This window comes from Lepidochelys olivacea (genome assembly GCF_965140295.1).
Source record: "Lepidochelys olivacea isolate rLepOli2 genome assembly, chromosome: 2".
NCBI lineage: Eukaryota > Metazoa > Chordata > Testudines > Cheloniidae > Lepidochelys > Lepidochelys olivacea.
In genome coordinates this window covers 247,412,087-247,426,946 of record NC_140412.1, presented here as the reverse complement: position 1 = coordinate 247,426,946, position 14,860 = coordinate 247,412,087, and the positions used below count along the sequence as shown (strand labels likewise).

Here is a 14,860-nt window from a genome sequence, read left to right as displayed (position 1 = left end):
TTAATTTAATCTACATTATTAGGGAAAGTTTCTGAAACAAGCTGTTGTGGAGAAATTTATGTAATATTCAGCGCAGAGAAGCTGTCTCAGAATTGATTGAAGCCCACTTCCTACATTCAGTCAGGGCGCCATAATATTGTTAAAAGAAAAGGAATACTTGTGGCACCTTAGAGACTAACCAATTTATTTGAGCATAAGCTTTCGTGAGCTACACCTCACTTCATCGGATGCATTCAATGTTTTTGTGTACAGATTGGGCAACTGTGTGCATGCTTGACTGCATGCATAACAGTATATGGTGTACGAGGTCTGTCCACCTGTATGTGTATGAACACACAAAATATACACTGAAGATTATTGAAAAGCCTTTTTTTTAACCTCATGCAGTGAATCAGCGTAATCTGAATCACACTGCACTGCAGTATACTAGAGTAAAAGCATACTGTTTGCATGTAGGTCTGTGTCTGACTGCACAGGTGGCTGGGTGTATATTTATGTAAAACCATACCAAACCAGCACAGGCAATATTAATGTAATGATGCACACCACCACCAGTGAGATGGCTTAAAGTCAAACTGGATGAACCATCCTTCACCCTCTTGTGTCTCACTATTGCTGCATATACACAAATATGAGGCTATATAACAGCCTCATGCAGTACCAAACCACAGAGGCGGGAGAAAGGAATGTCAGCCCCTTGACTTGCAATATATTTGCTTTTATTGGGGACTGTTTCAACCTTAGTAGTGCAGAAACATACTTTGCGGGTTACTCTCTTTTGTTATTGTAAAGCGTAGGTTTTCAGGGGGAAATGAATCCTTCACATAGTATAAGTGCATGAATGGGAAAATTTGTGTGAAGGAGCCTTTTAAAACATACACTATTAAATAAATATATTAAGGATATTTTAAAATATGACAGGTTTCAGAGTAACAGCCGTGTTAGTCTGTATTCGCAAAAAGAAAAGGAGGACTTGTGGCACCTTAGAGACTAACCAATTTATTAGAGCATAAGCTTTCGTGAGCTACAGCTCACTTCCTCGGACAATTACTATGATTTGTTACCTATACAGGCCCTGAGTCAGCAATGCTTTTAAGTACATGCTTAACTTTAAACTTGCGCTAGGTCCCATTGACTTCAAAGGGGTTTGGGGATGTACTTAAGTACTTTGCTAAATAAGGACGGGATTTTTGAGAAAATGCTAAGGTGTTTTTCTGAATAGGGACCATAATGCCTTGGAACAGCATGGCACTCGAAAAAAAGGATAACAGGATCCCTGCCCTGAAGACATTGTACAATCTAAGAGTCACTCATAAGTACTCCCAATATTTGCTTGAATAAATTTTCTCCATGAGTAAGGATTTGTATGACTGGACTTGGGTATGTCTACATGGCACACTAAGTCTGGGCTCTGATTCAAGTTTGAGCCCAAGCCCCCCTTCCACCCACATACACAATTCAATCTGACTCAGGTCAGCAAGCACCCAGTTCCTCAGACTCTTTGGGGAGACAGGGGGCTAGCCCTGTCATTTTGCAGTATGGACACAGCTCAAGCTGCAGACCCAAGTCAGAAGGTCTGCATAGTGCAGTTTGGACACTTTGACGTGGCTCTGAGACCTGGATCCAGCAATTGTAAACCCAGGCTTAGAATGCAGTGTGGATTTCCGAGGACAGCCTTGGAAATATTGAGTCCACAAGCCCTGATCCCACATACATGTCTACACTGAATTGTAAACCCATGTAAGACAAAAACAACAGGTGGGGATGACAGAGAAAGATGTTTTGGTGGAGGCTGGTTGAAGAGAAAGTTAAAAAAAGCATGCAATTCATGTATCTGGAGGGTTACATAGGCTTTGCTTAATAAACTATATATTGTGACAGTAATGTTTTTTTTGGATCCTTTACAGTTATCCTTCAACATTTTTTTTTCAGTCATTACTGTGAAAGTCTGAGGCAGTTTCTATTTTGCCAATTCACATGCAGCTCAAGTCAGTGTACTACAAATTATTGGGAATTTGTCTAAATAAATGAAGGAAAGGAATTTGTTGGTGACTTTTATATTTATGGTTTTTTTGTTCCTAAATAAAGTCACTAATACACATTATCAATGAAGGAACCACAACTTCTCTGTTCTTTTAAAAAAAGAGGGTTTTTTTTAGTTTTCAGAATGAAAAATAACAGCAGATACTAGTAATTTTTGAATCCTGTAACCTACAAAATCAGCATGCTTATTATTTTCAAGTTCTGTTTAAAATTTGTTCTTGATCTCATGACTTCTTATGACTAAGAAGTATACACAGTTTATAATGGAAACTGCTCTTAACAGTACAGCAACCTAGTGGTCTTTTAGGAAATGGGCACACGTAGACAGAGTGAGTTGCTGGCAAAGAACAAATGTAGGGACTGTGAAGATTTCTGATAAATATTGCACAAAATTAGATAAACTTGGAAGTCATTACACCTTTTAAATTAATCATTTCATTTCAATGTGTTTTAGAAAAATCTCTAACCATTTCAATCAGCCTTGTATACAAATTCCCCTTTAACATCGGAAAAGGGAACACGTATGTTACACAAATATACTAGTCTTACATAAAGCTTGTGATAGGCCGCTAATGTTTGAAGAAGTGGCTCCCAACAATATTTTCTCACTCAGCTTCCCGTAAGCCTTCTACCACATGTACAGCACTAGTGACTGTGGGACAAATTTAGCTCCATCAAAATTAAAAGAGTTTTACTAATATAACACCAGCTGAGGATCTGGCCCTACCCATTGTTTTCCCATTTTAAAACAAACACTTGTGTAAGCACTACCAAAGACAAAGACAACACTGTTTCAAAAAGAAATAGAATAGGTTCATTTGCTGACCTTGTTTACACTCTGTTCCTGTACTGGGAATATTGATACTGCAGAATGGCACATTTTTAACTTCCATAATTTGAAATGGCCAGGGATACCAGGGGCTGTCCTCTCCTAGAAAAACGTTCCACGGAGAAAATTTGGTGCAATTTGATTAATTCCAAAGGCAAAAATTTGCTCCTTAAATGTGAATAAGGGTTTACTGCACAGAACTGGGTATTATAAACTTCTGAATTCTAAACCTGATCCTGACCCTGAGGTCCATGAACCACTCTGGCTCAGTTTCCTCACTTGTGAATTTTAGGTAGTCTGCCTCTCTAATTCTGAGACGTAATATGACAATTTCTGCATAAGTGCTTTGAATATTCAAAGCACAGGTGCCAAGTATTATGACAATGATGATGATGCATTTTTATTAACCCTAGCAGTAAGAATCCTTTCTGGTTTGGAAGAGTTCGAATTACCTGAAGAAAGAGGATAATCTCTGTGTTGGGCAGGGAAAACACACCAACCCTCTTTCCAATTTGAGGGTGCAATTTTAACAAGGCACTCCCGGAGTCCTCACATGAGCCCTCTAGCACATCACTGACTAGAATTATTTTTTGGAGTCTGATGCCATTTATTCAGAACATAACATCTGGCTAACAAAGTGTGCACTTTCTAGAATGCATCTGTAAATGTGTGTTCTGTAAAAGCCGTTATTAGTCCTATTACAATTGCAAACCACACTTATAAAAGCAAAGACTCCTAATTTCTATTTCACTTCTCACTAATCAAAGTAGGATAAGACTTTAACAAACGCATCTGGTTTTGAGAACAAATTGTAATGCATTGGGAGCGGGATACTCATGACAAGTTGGTGTCTGACTGCATTTCATCCTCACTGTTTACAATTTGTCCCAGACACGCTTAGATCTACAAATTCTCCATTCTCCTAGCAACTGAATGCAGAGGAAAGGTATGCTTTTACTATACACTATTGCTAGGACACAAGTTCATGTATGGAGTCTTGCTCTTGGTTTGTGCTAGGAGAATTGAAGTAGTGTTTATACTTAAATACTAGGTATCCCCCTTTTCAGCATGTGCTGGAATATTGGAGAATTTGTAGTACGAGGATTTTTTTGCTTTTTTATCATCAAGTGACTAAGTTTATGGCTTTCAGCTGAATGCATGTAAGGTATTTTTTGTGAATACTGCACTCAATAAAATAAATCTTTGTGGAGTATGGCAGATGCCCGTAAAATTGGTCATTTTAAAGTGATCTGTGGTGATGATGAGCCAAATATCGCGATTTTTAAAATAACAGATTTTACAGACAAATATATCAGATGCTTTAGCATAAATAAATGCTGCACCACAGACCAATTAATATACTGCATAGCAGTTAGCAGCTCGAGGAAATCTTCTGTCCATGACATTAGGGAAAATTCTCTGCTCACACTGTTCTTTTAAAACTTTTAAAGATATAAAGAGCAAGAGCTGAGCTGCAATTTAATTACTGTTTCTGCTGCTTAACAATGGATAGAGACAATACAGATAGCTGTGATCCCCCCCCCCCATCCCTAAATTACCATTTGTATAAATTTCAACATCCGAATAGAAGCGATTGGCAAGGGGGAAAGGAAGATACAACCTGGATATCAGCTAAAAGAAAGTTTATTTTACTTATAAACTACTCAGGAATCTATATGTATTTTGTGGCAGGTATGATAGGGATGATAGAAACATGATGATGATGATAGGATGAATGTAATACAAAACACAAGCTTAGGGTCTGCCCCTGTTCCCTCCGAAGTATGAGTTTTGCCATAGATGCAGCTGAAACAAGATCAGCACATGAAGCAGTTTAAACCAAATCCTCTCATTTTTAACACGTTAAATGTTTTCATTTAACTTCTGGGTCTGCAATATTTGAGTTCATTAGACGAAAACCTGTTTAAATTAGCTATCCTGTCTAGTAACCAAGTTTAAAAAACTTGTAGCAAATGTACTCATTTCATATACTGTAGATATAATTTGGAAACTGTGATTAGGAGTTTCTTCCATTTATTTATTTCTCCATTTGTTTTCTATTTGCTGTTTTCTTTGGAAGGTTTCACATATTTGTTTTAACTACAATATATTTGGGACTATTATATATATGCCTGTCTGTGTGTATATGTACACACTATATTTATATTTGTATTTGCATTTATATCTTTTGTCTATTTCTACAGGTATATATAAAATTCTTAAACATAATATTATAAAACCCAATAATAACCCACATTTAAGTAAGAACTGTGTGGATTCCACTGTGTTTAAGAGCTATTTCCTAATACAACCTGGGTTTTATGATACCCATCAATTTAGCATGTCTAGACGTCTAGAGCAGCTGGAGACCATTTTTTATATATATACAGTAGGCACAATTCTACTACCGTGGCTCATGCTGAGCAGGACCTTACTATGAGATTCCAGTGCAAGTAGAGGTGGCAGCTTAAGGCCTGGTATGAGGGTGATATGTCATTAGTGCGGGCGTCATAGCCATTGTTTGATATTTATTTCCGGTTCATATTTCCCATGGTTTCTAACTGCCTTTCCCCCTTCCCCCCTCCATCACCATTTAAAGAATAAACAGCCATTTTTCAGCTTCTAAGAAGAGGTAAGAACCAGGCAATTATGTTAAATTAATTTGGTGTAAATCTCTTTCTACAAGGATGGAGATACAAAGTCTGTCACGTTCAAATTTTTTTTTCTCATACACCTTTGACTCTTCATGCTGGTGTTTCATTAACAGCGAGAGAGTGGCGACTCCACTAATAATTCTGAACAAAGTTTCTCTTACGGAGAGCAAAGATTATATAAAGATGGTAATGTCACTTTGTTCTGTAGATTTCAGACTGAAATCTAGTTGTAAACCACTGTTGAACCCCAGAAAAGAAAAAGAAAAGAAAAAGAACCAGCAACCTCCTTTACCATCAGTACTTCCTAACAATATTAGCAGGTGGTATATATCTAAAATCAAATGCATTTAAAAATACTTTGGGACCCAATCCTCAAGTTCAATGGGACCACTTGCATAAATAAGACTATTTAAGGGTTGCAGGACTAATCCACTGATGTAAATATACAGATTATAAAAGATTTACTGTATCTGGATACTATGATAATACAAAGAAATAATAATAATATATGGCCATCATTTCATATCACTGGTTTTCTTTTGCTTAAAAAGAAATAATTATCTGCCCACACATGTCATTTTAACCATATGTTTTTTCTAGCTATTTTACTGGTGGCATTTTAAGTCTTCCACAACAGCAAAATCTGGAGTACTGTATTGCTGACAATGGCCAGGACACCAGAATAAGGCGAAAGAAACACTACAGTGAGCAGTTGTGGAATAGCTTTCCTGTAGGGCAAGTTTCCTCCTAATCCATCCAGCTCTAGTAAGTGGCTGGATTATGCTTTGAAGAACAAGGATTTATAGCTCCTATTTAAAAACCAAATCCTATTAATTCATCAATTCTGGCCTGATTCTGCATTCACTTAAGTCAATGGCAAACTTTTCACTGATATCAATTTTGCAGGATCAAGCCCAGTATCCATATATACAGGATTTAAAAAATCTTATTAAGATCTTGAAGTAAAAAATATCTGGAGGCAATGAGTTCCACAGGTTCATTATGTGTTATATAAAATATATATTTCCTTTTATCAATTTTAAATGTGTTGTCTTTCAGTTTCAGTGTTGTATTATTAAGGATAGACAAAGAGGACTACCTGATTTACCTTCCTTACGACCATTCATTAATTGTATACCTTTGCCATCGCCCCTCTTATGTTTCCTCTCTTCAGATGAAAGACTTTCCATATCACTAATTCTTTGTGTTACACATCTCTAGATCCCTCTACTTCTGTGATATCTTTTTAAGACCAGATGACCAGAACTGAACACAGCGTTCCAGCTGAGGGCATTCCATTCATATATATAATGGCGCTGTAATATTTTCATTGTTATTTTCCATCCTGTTCGTTTTTTCCCCTAACATTCTGTTTGCCTTTCTCACCACTGCCGCACAGTCAGGACAAGTTTTCATTAAGCTGTTCACAATGATGTCCAGTTCTTAGCTTTGAGTGGCTATGGTTAATTCAGAGCCCAGAAATACATCTACATACTTCAAATAAATAAAAAGAAAAGGAGTACTTGTGACACCTTAGAGATGCCACAAGTACTCCTCTTCTTTTTGCGAATACAGGCTAACACGGCTGCTACTCTGAAACCTTTCAAATAAATAGTAAATGCTTTCTCTCGTTGCATGTTAAAAAGGAAAAAATACACCTTTTAAAGAAGAGATATTAAGAAAACTTAACAATGAGCCACCAGATCACTTGTACACTAAAGGTACCACATTTGGTTACTTTATGAATTACCAAGGCTTAGTCACTATTAGGAGTCATAAGCTGCTTCCATGAGTTAACAAAGTGCTCTTTTGTTACATTCACAATTACAACATGCTTTTGCAAACTCTGCTAGGTTGTCTGAATTTTGAACAATGCAGCCAACAGGGAAAGAAGATTAGATAGGGAAGAAATGTAAGCACTTTATTTACTATTGGAGCTTATGTAATTTACAGGGAAATCAGGCTGTGATACATAAAAAAAATGTCAAGTCTATCATGGACCCTTTTAGACTGATGTATCTGCTGATGCATATCAGCTTTATTGTCTCGATAACTAATAGTTTACAAAGGAAAAACTGTAAACTGCCTAGAAGGTTGTCGAGATAGTTGGCTCTAAATGTAGGAATCAATTTAGGTTCATTACTACTCACAAAACCTATAGCATATTGGCCAGGAGGGTTTCCAAGTAGTTCAATTAGTGGATATTAGATATTCTAATGTTTCACTTTTTCTTTTACTATCACATACAGACATAAATGGAAGTAAAGCTAATAAAACTGTTTGTACAGACCTTTAGTGGCTTTGATATTTCATTAGGCAATTTCAACTGACCTTTAATTTTTAGTGCAGTGTTTCCCATTTGTATCAGTAGAACTTCAGAAAGGGCTGTCGTAAATGTTTTAAAAACTGCATTAATCTCGCTTAATAATCTGGAGTATGTGAGCCTGGGTGTGTAGAACCGTGTGGGAAAATTTACCTGCTCAACTCACAAAGAGAAATGACAGATGTTAAGTGACATACAGTCATTTTCTGCATTGTGATGCTTTGTGGGTGTCTTTAAGAGATTTTGAACGGCCATAATAGGAAGCAAAAAAACCTGAATTAATTTCTAATTGTTTGAAAAAATGAAGATAGCTATTTACAAGGAGTGCACAGGTACAGTGTGAATATATTATTGATTTATATGCTAGTACTTTTTTCTCCTTTACGTAAACATGTGAAGGTTAATCCAAAATATTTTGCTCTCTCTGGTAAGGTAAAATGCTCAATTTTATTGACCCCTCACTTACATGCAGTTACTAGGAAGAGGCAATTATGCTGTAACCAAATCCTCCGCTATTTAGATATCAATGCATGAATCCCATATTTTTATTCTAAATTTAAGTTCAGCCATCGTAGCTAATGCCCTTGATGCAATCTCCAATTGCTGTCATTACACGGATCACTAGAAATTGGAGGTAATAGTTAAAAGAAAAAAGGTTGAAAATTAGATGGATAAAGGCTTAATCAATTTAATTTTATCATCAAATCCAGGCCCTTCCTCTTGAGCTGTCAGGGTATGAGATAAGCAGAGAGCATCTTGAAACACAACACAATCCTGTTGTAGAGAAGGAGTTGTGTCCCTGAACCAAGATGAAACACGCTTATTTATTACTTTGGCATTGCTGGGTGATGAAGACTGAAGCTGACTTCCTCTTTCCATCCTCAGCACATTCTTGTTATTTCATTATTTTTTTCTGGAATTTCATTGCATCATAATCCTGTCTCTCTCACCATCCGCTGCACTTACTGTGTTTATTTTGCCAACTTTTATTTCTTGCCCCTCAATATCAATAGCGAGCTCAGCTCTCTCTCGCTCTCTCTATTCCAGTATTTCACTTTGCGTTTATATCTGATTCACTCCATTTTCCTACGATTAAGTTTAACTAATGGCTTTGAAGAAATCACACTTGAACAATGAGTAAATTTAATTGTTGTCGTCTTTTGGAAAATAATGAAGCAGTGGTACATTCCAACCCACCAACTTCACGTTAAGATTCCAAATGTTGATTTCCACCAAGATGAGGAAGGCTTATGAAAGTTTGGCCTTTTACAGCATGATTAACATGTTACAACTCTGTTTTATTTTAGTCCCTTTTTAAGCATTTTCATCTGAAAACAAACTTTCTTTTTAAAGTTCTTGCCCTTCCCTTCCTATTTCTACACAGAATTTTTTCAAGGCTCTGAAGTGAATTTTACCAGTAATCTGTTTATAACCTATTATGTTTCAAACTCGTACACATATGAATTTGCAAGGTGTTTTTTGTTGTTTTGCAAAGGGACACAAGCCACTAAATATTAACATGGATAAATGTTAACATGGATTTATTCAAATTATTAAGCATATTTCTCTAAAGTCAGATCACACCATAGACAAAGATTAAAAGAACAAAATTAATACTGCTACAGACCTGCCATTAAGTAATTTACAGAAAATTAGCATGCTGATATTCTGGCAAATATCTGTCTTTATTTTACATCTGCCCTTTGAGAAATTATGATATTTACTTACCATTAAGAGTTAAAATTGTTATTTTCTGAATAATAGTGCAACTATTCCTAATCATAATTGCTTACAAAATAGCTATGAATATCAGAATATTTTAGCCTTCCAATACACTTTCTGTAAGTAGTGTAAAACTAAATTAAATTTCTATGTAAATATGCTTGTAATGTGATACACACTGCATGGACATTTGTTTATACCATTAATACTAGGGTCTTAACTAAGCCCTGAGACTCATTCACTATAAACATAATACAGGGAATAATAATAACTGAACTATATCTTTGAACATTGAAACCATACAGTACATGGGGATTACACTCCCCACTGCCTGATTTACAAATACAGAAATAGTGCCTGTCCCTGTGAGAGTATGTCCCTTTCCCTATATTTATCCTAAATAAATGCAGAAATTTAACTTTTGTAGAATGCAATTTGTTTCCCTCAGATGTAACTGCCTCTGAGGTAACGTAACTCCTAAAGCATAGTGCCAGAATCAATGAAAAACACAGCAAAGGATTATACACTGATACACAGAGGCATTGCATTAAAATTCACATCGAGCAGTGTAAGAAAATAAACAAAAACCTGGAAATTAAAATCAGAAAGAGATAAAGAATGGCATCAAATAGAGAGCAATACTTGCTTTTACTCCAAAGCATGCCTAAGTGTTTTATAAAGTAGTACAACTTTCTAACCTGATACATAAACACATCAAATATGTAATATATAGCTGATATAATGAATTTATTTCTAGAAATGATCTGTTTGTAATATCACTTGTGTGTCTTTAGATATATTTCATTTTCTCACACTGATTTCTACTAAATTAAAATTGAACACGGAGGTGAGTGTCTCTGTGTGCACTTGTGTACACACACACACACACACGTTATATATATATATAACACACATATACATGCGCACACACACACATGCACGCAGCCACCCGACCCCCTGTTTATTTTCTTCAATAACACCTGACAAAAGTGTACCTGCTGTAGATAGTAAAACACACACTGGAAAATAGTTAAATGCATAAACCTTTGGTATAATCCTTTAAAAATGGTTTTCTCGATTGATTAAAATAGATTACATTGTGCGCAGTATCTGAAAAACAGTAGGACCCATATTCATTCATGTAAAAGATGCGTTCCTTTTTTATTGTTGAGTGCTCAATATATCTGATGCACTGAACAACACCTTTGTATCAGCAATTAACTGGTCTGAGTAAAAAAACAAACAAACATACAATCAGTATGGAAACTGGTGTGCTCTAAAAAACAGATCCAACAGGTTTAATACTGGGTTTTTCTTAAGTTGTCATCATATATTCATGAACATATGAATTTTTGTGAGTGTGCACTATGAGCCTATGGGCAGGGAAATTAGAATGATAACACCATTCACATGCTAACCAGTTAAAAAATTCAGAAACTGGTTACAAATGTCCATATTTCAAGGAATCAGAAATTAGCTCCTGAAAGTTGTCTATCTACTATTGGACAAATGTATCAATTCCTTTCAGGAATTCTACCAAATTCCAGTTGTGCATTCTGCAAATAGTTACCGTTTAGCAACTTTGCTGTCTGAAGAAGATGCCTAACTTCCATATTATTTCAGCAAAACAGTTTATAGGAAACGGCACCTTATTAAAGATCTTCACTTTTTTGTTGTTTTAGAAACAAAACTAACAAGTGTAATTAGCCTTTGAATCTATCTTCTATAGTTAAATGAATTATTGATTCATTTCTGTACCCAAGTTTAGGATAACAGTCTGTGGCCAAATTTTAACGTCCTGATAACTAGGTTTGCTAAAGCACATATAACTTATTACAAAGTCAGTAGAGCTAGGTTTAGGTAAAAACAGAGAGCCTTACAAACTAACAGATTTAATCCACATTAATTGTGGGGTGGACTTTTCCCTTGCTTAGTACTTTAGATAATATTTCTTTTGTGACAGAGCATAAAGCACAACTGTAGAAGACCCTTTGGTATGAGCTATTAGAAAATATTAAAGATTTGTTGAAATAAGTCAAAGTTATACGCAGGCTGCTGCTTTTCTATTTCAAGTATCCGTTCACATACACTTTTGATTGTTTTACTTACTTTATTTGTTACTAAAATTTTGAACAAAAAGATGGAGTTTCTGGGAAATATATAATAGTGACAATCCAATTTTGCAGAGTCCCCCTTTTAGCATTCGGCTAGTTATTGCAAGTCGCCACAGAAAGCCTGTTTTGAAGCCTTTCTAGAAAGTTACCAGAATGCACGCCCAATGGATTTTGTGTGAGGCAATAATTAAAAGACACATGAATAATTGACATTTAGGGCTTCCAAACTGTCTGGTTAATTTCCAGAATCTGAAGAAGAAATAACCTACTCAAAGGCTTTAAAAGAACAGCTTGAGCTGACGAGCTAGCTGACAGAAACTTATCTTAGGCCTCCGAAGCAATGACAATTACAGACTAGGTGGAATTCACAGCTCTGGTAAACCCTTTTGTATTAGCATCTTTATAGCCTTAACAAATTGCAGCTGGGCATTTCTGACATTCTGCTTATTAAATCAATTTTATTTTACTTTCAAGTACTTACAATATCTTACAATAACCCTAACTTTAACTGTTCAGGCATAGCACCAGGAATGTGGCAGGAAGTCTTATTCCCTCTCTGTGAGAAAGCAAGATTGTCTTGGGAAAAGCTTTTATCTAAGGCATACTCACAGTCTGCAATGACATTCAGTAGCTTCACTTTTTTTTTGGATTAGAGTAATTACTAATCTAGCATTTCTATAATGCAGGTTTGGTTAGAGAAGTGGATCAGAATTAATGCATTTACTAACTTTACTGCAGCAAGCTTAGGCAAATATTAATAACAGGGCAAAAATAACAGTCTGTAAGTAGCAACCTGTCAGAAAACTGCTTTTCTCCCCACACTGATTTCCAGCTTGTTTCATTACCAACAAGATGGTGTATCCTCTATCCTTTTTTACATACTAAATTTCTGCTTCATAAGCCATGTGCAAGTGAGACTTATTAGGCAGTTCATAATTGTCATAGGAGAAATACTCAGATAAATAAGAACTGGTCCCATGTTATTGCAAAGCCAGTGTCAGTGGTATGAGCAACTCTGAATCTGAAGGTGATTTGTATTTGGGGAAAAAAAAAAAACCTGGCAAAAGTCTTGCTTCCTTTTATTTCCTTTTTTAATTCCTAGGACTGCTCGATGTATTATTTCATTAGGAATCATGTGATAACATTACCTCTGACAGGGTCAAAGGAAGCACACTAGCCGTGGATTGTTGAGTTGTGCGGCAGAAACTGGATAATTAAACTGATTCAATCCAGCACAAAGAAAGACGGAAACAAAACACTTCCCTTTTCCTTCAACAAAATAACAATCCCTATCCTTTTTCAGGCATCCCCTTACTTCCAGCAATTGCAAGGCTCTCTTTGTTACAGCCTACATGAAATTGTGGGGTATTTTGCAACCTCTGTACCCAGTGTTCTGTGTAGACAGCATCCTGGAGGCTACAAAAAAGTGCATATATCCAAAATAAATAGACAACATAAGCAGCAGCAGCCCGGAGAGAGTATGTGAGAGAGAACAAGGAAGAGAGAGAATGAAAGAAAAGAAAGGTAGAGGAAAAGCAAACCTTACCTTTCCTCTTTGATCTCCTTCTCCTCCTCCTTTTGGACTTGCATTTTAGTTGAGTACTTGGACCTCCAGAAGCTCTGTTGTTCCCCAGAACTGATGTCATAGCTGTAGTTCAGTAAACAAGAATGTACAGGTCTTTTCTTTCTTGTATATTTTCACCTCTGGTTCTTGCTGCTTGATAGATCTGTGGATAAGGTTCACTTTTTAGTACTGCATGGTGTTTAATTCTAATTATTCTCTGTCACTTGGCATCAGCTGGGTTAAGTGTCTCTGATCTTCTGAGCTGACATGCTTAACTGCTTGTTGTGAGAACTGTGGAAAGGTATAGACTGAAGCTGCTCAAGAGCCTGGTAGCTCTCACTCAGGCTGCCTTCCTTTATCAGGGCTGTAAATGCACGGCTTCTACTTTTTGCACCTCTGCTAGTTGTTTGGCACCAGCCACTTTGAAGCCAATCATGCAGGGAGCTTGTCTATTTGCTGCAGCAAAGTCTAATTAGATCCAATCACAACTGTCTCCTGGCTCTGACATCAGCACCACCAGCCCTCTCCATCCCCTGTCAGCTTGCAAACTCAGCTCCCATTTGGGCTGACGGATATGCCTAGGACCTGATAGAAAGGAAGGGAGAACTGCACTGTAGGGAATAAAAACATACTGCCAGTTTATCTGGGAAAAGCCTAAGGGGCAGCTTACAGGAAGGGATGCTACAAAAGGGATTGCAAGGCTTTTTTTTTTTTTTTGCTGTAGACCATAGGAACACAGAATATTATGCTTCCCGACACACAGAAATGCTGGGACTATTTACCCTAACAAAATAGTTTTTAACTAGTTCATTTGTTGCACTGATGATTGCTTCCAGGGGAAGAATCTGGGTTACCGTTGAAGAAACACTCTACCCCCAAATCTTATTCAAGATTCCCATTGCATGTCTAGTTATTTAAAGGCACATTTGTTTGCTAAATTCATAATGAAGGGCAAATAGCTCTTTTTGCCCTTCCTTGTGAGTGTAGTAAATGAATGAGCGTGCCAGGGCGCAGTCTGATTTCAAAACGGACATATTACACTCTGCGGCGCTCCGTTTAGGAAACCAGGCAATGAAGGTAACTGGTACAGAGGGGCTTATATGGAGGAAGATGGCAACGGCATTCCTCAGAAAAGCTTGACCACAAAACATTACATATTTCTCAAGAAAATAAAAGGTTACACAGCAGGTCGATCGCCCATTTAAGTGACAGGGATCTTTTTCTTCAGGGCATTTCTCCTCTTAGTTATCAGCTGATTAAAGAATATGAAGCTGCACCCTAGATTGCTAACACAGAAGAAAATAATATTAGAGAAAAAGTTATGCTAAATAATTAATGTCCTCAGTGGCTGCTCCATTTGCAGTAAGCCATAGGAGTACAGTAAAGCTCTGCTTATTGGAACCTCTTTAATCTCAAACTCCCTCTTATCTGCATCTAGGTTACACCCCAGGCTGTGCAGCACTTAGGCTGTAACACTCCCTGTTATTCAGACCCCTGTATATTCAAATGTTTTATGCCCCTGAAACTTTTTGGTTAGACAGGGTTGAACTCTACATAGATTTTTTTATATTAAATATATAAAAAGGACATAAAATCATACTAAGGTTTTGA

At 36.6% G+C, this 14,860-nt stretch overlaps 1 protein-coding gene across 2 annotated transcripts in view; it reads right to left on the bottom strand.

Moving 5' to 3' along the window:
* The window catches only part of ADARB2 (adenosine deaminase RNA specific B2 (inactive)), a 434,991-nt gene extending 421,387 nt beyond the window's left edge, over window positions 1-13,604 (bottom strand). For both annotated transcript variants that reach the window (XM_084620362.1, XM_084620363.1), the window contains exon 1: window positions 13,232-13,604. In XM_084620362.1, coding sequence (XP_084476488.1) covers window positions 13,232-13,331 — 100 coding nt within the window. In that variant the 5' untranslated portion in view covers window positions 13,332-13,604. The remainder of the gene's footprint in view (window positions 1-13,231) is intronic.
* Between the last annotated feature and the right edge of the window lie 1,256 nt (window positions 13,605-14,860).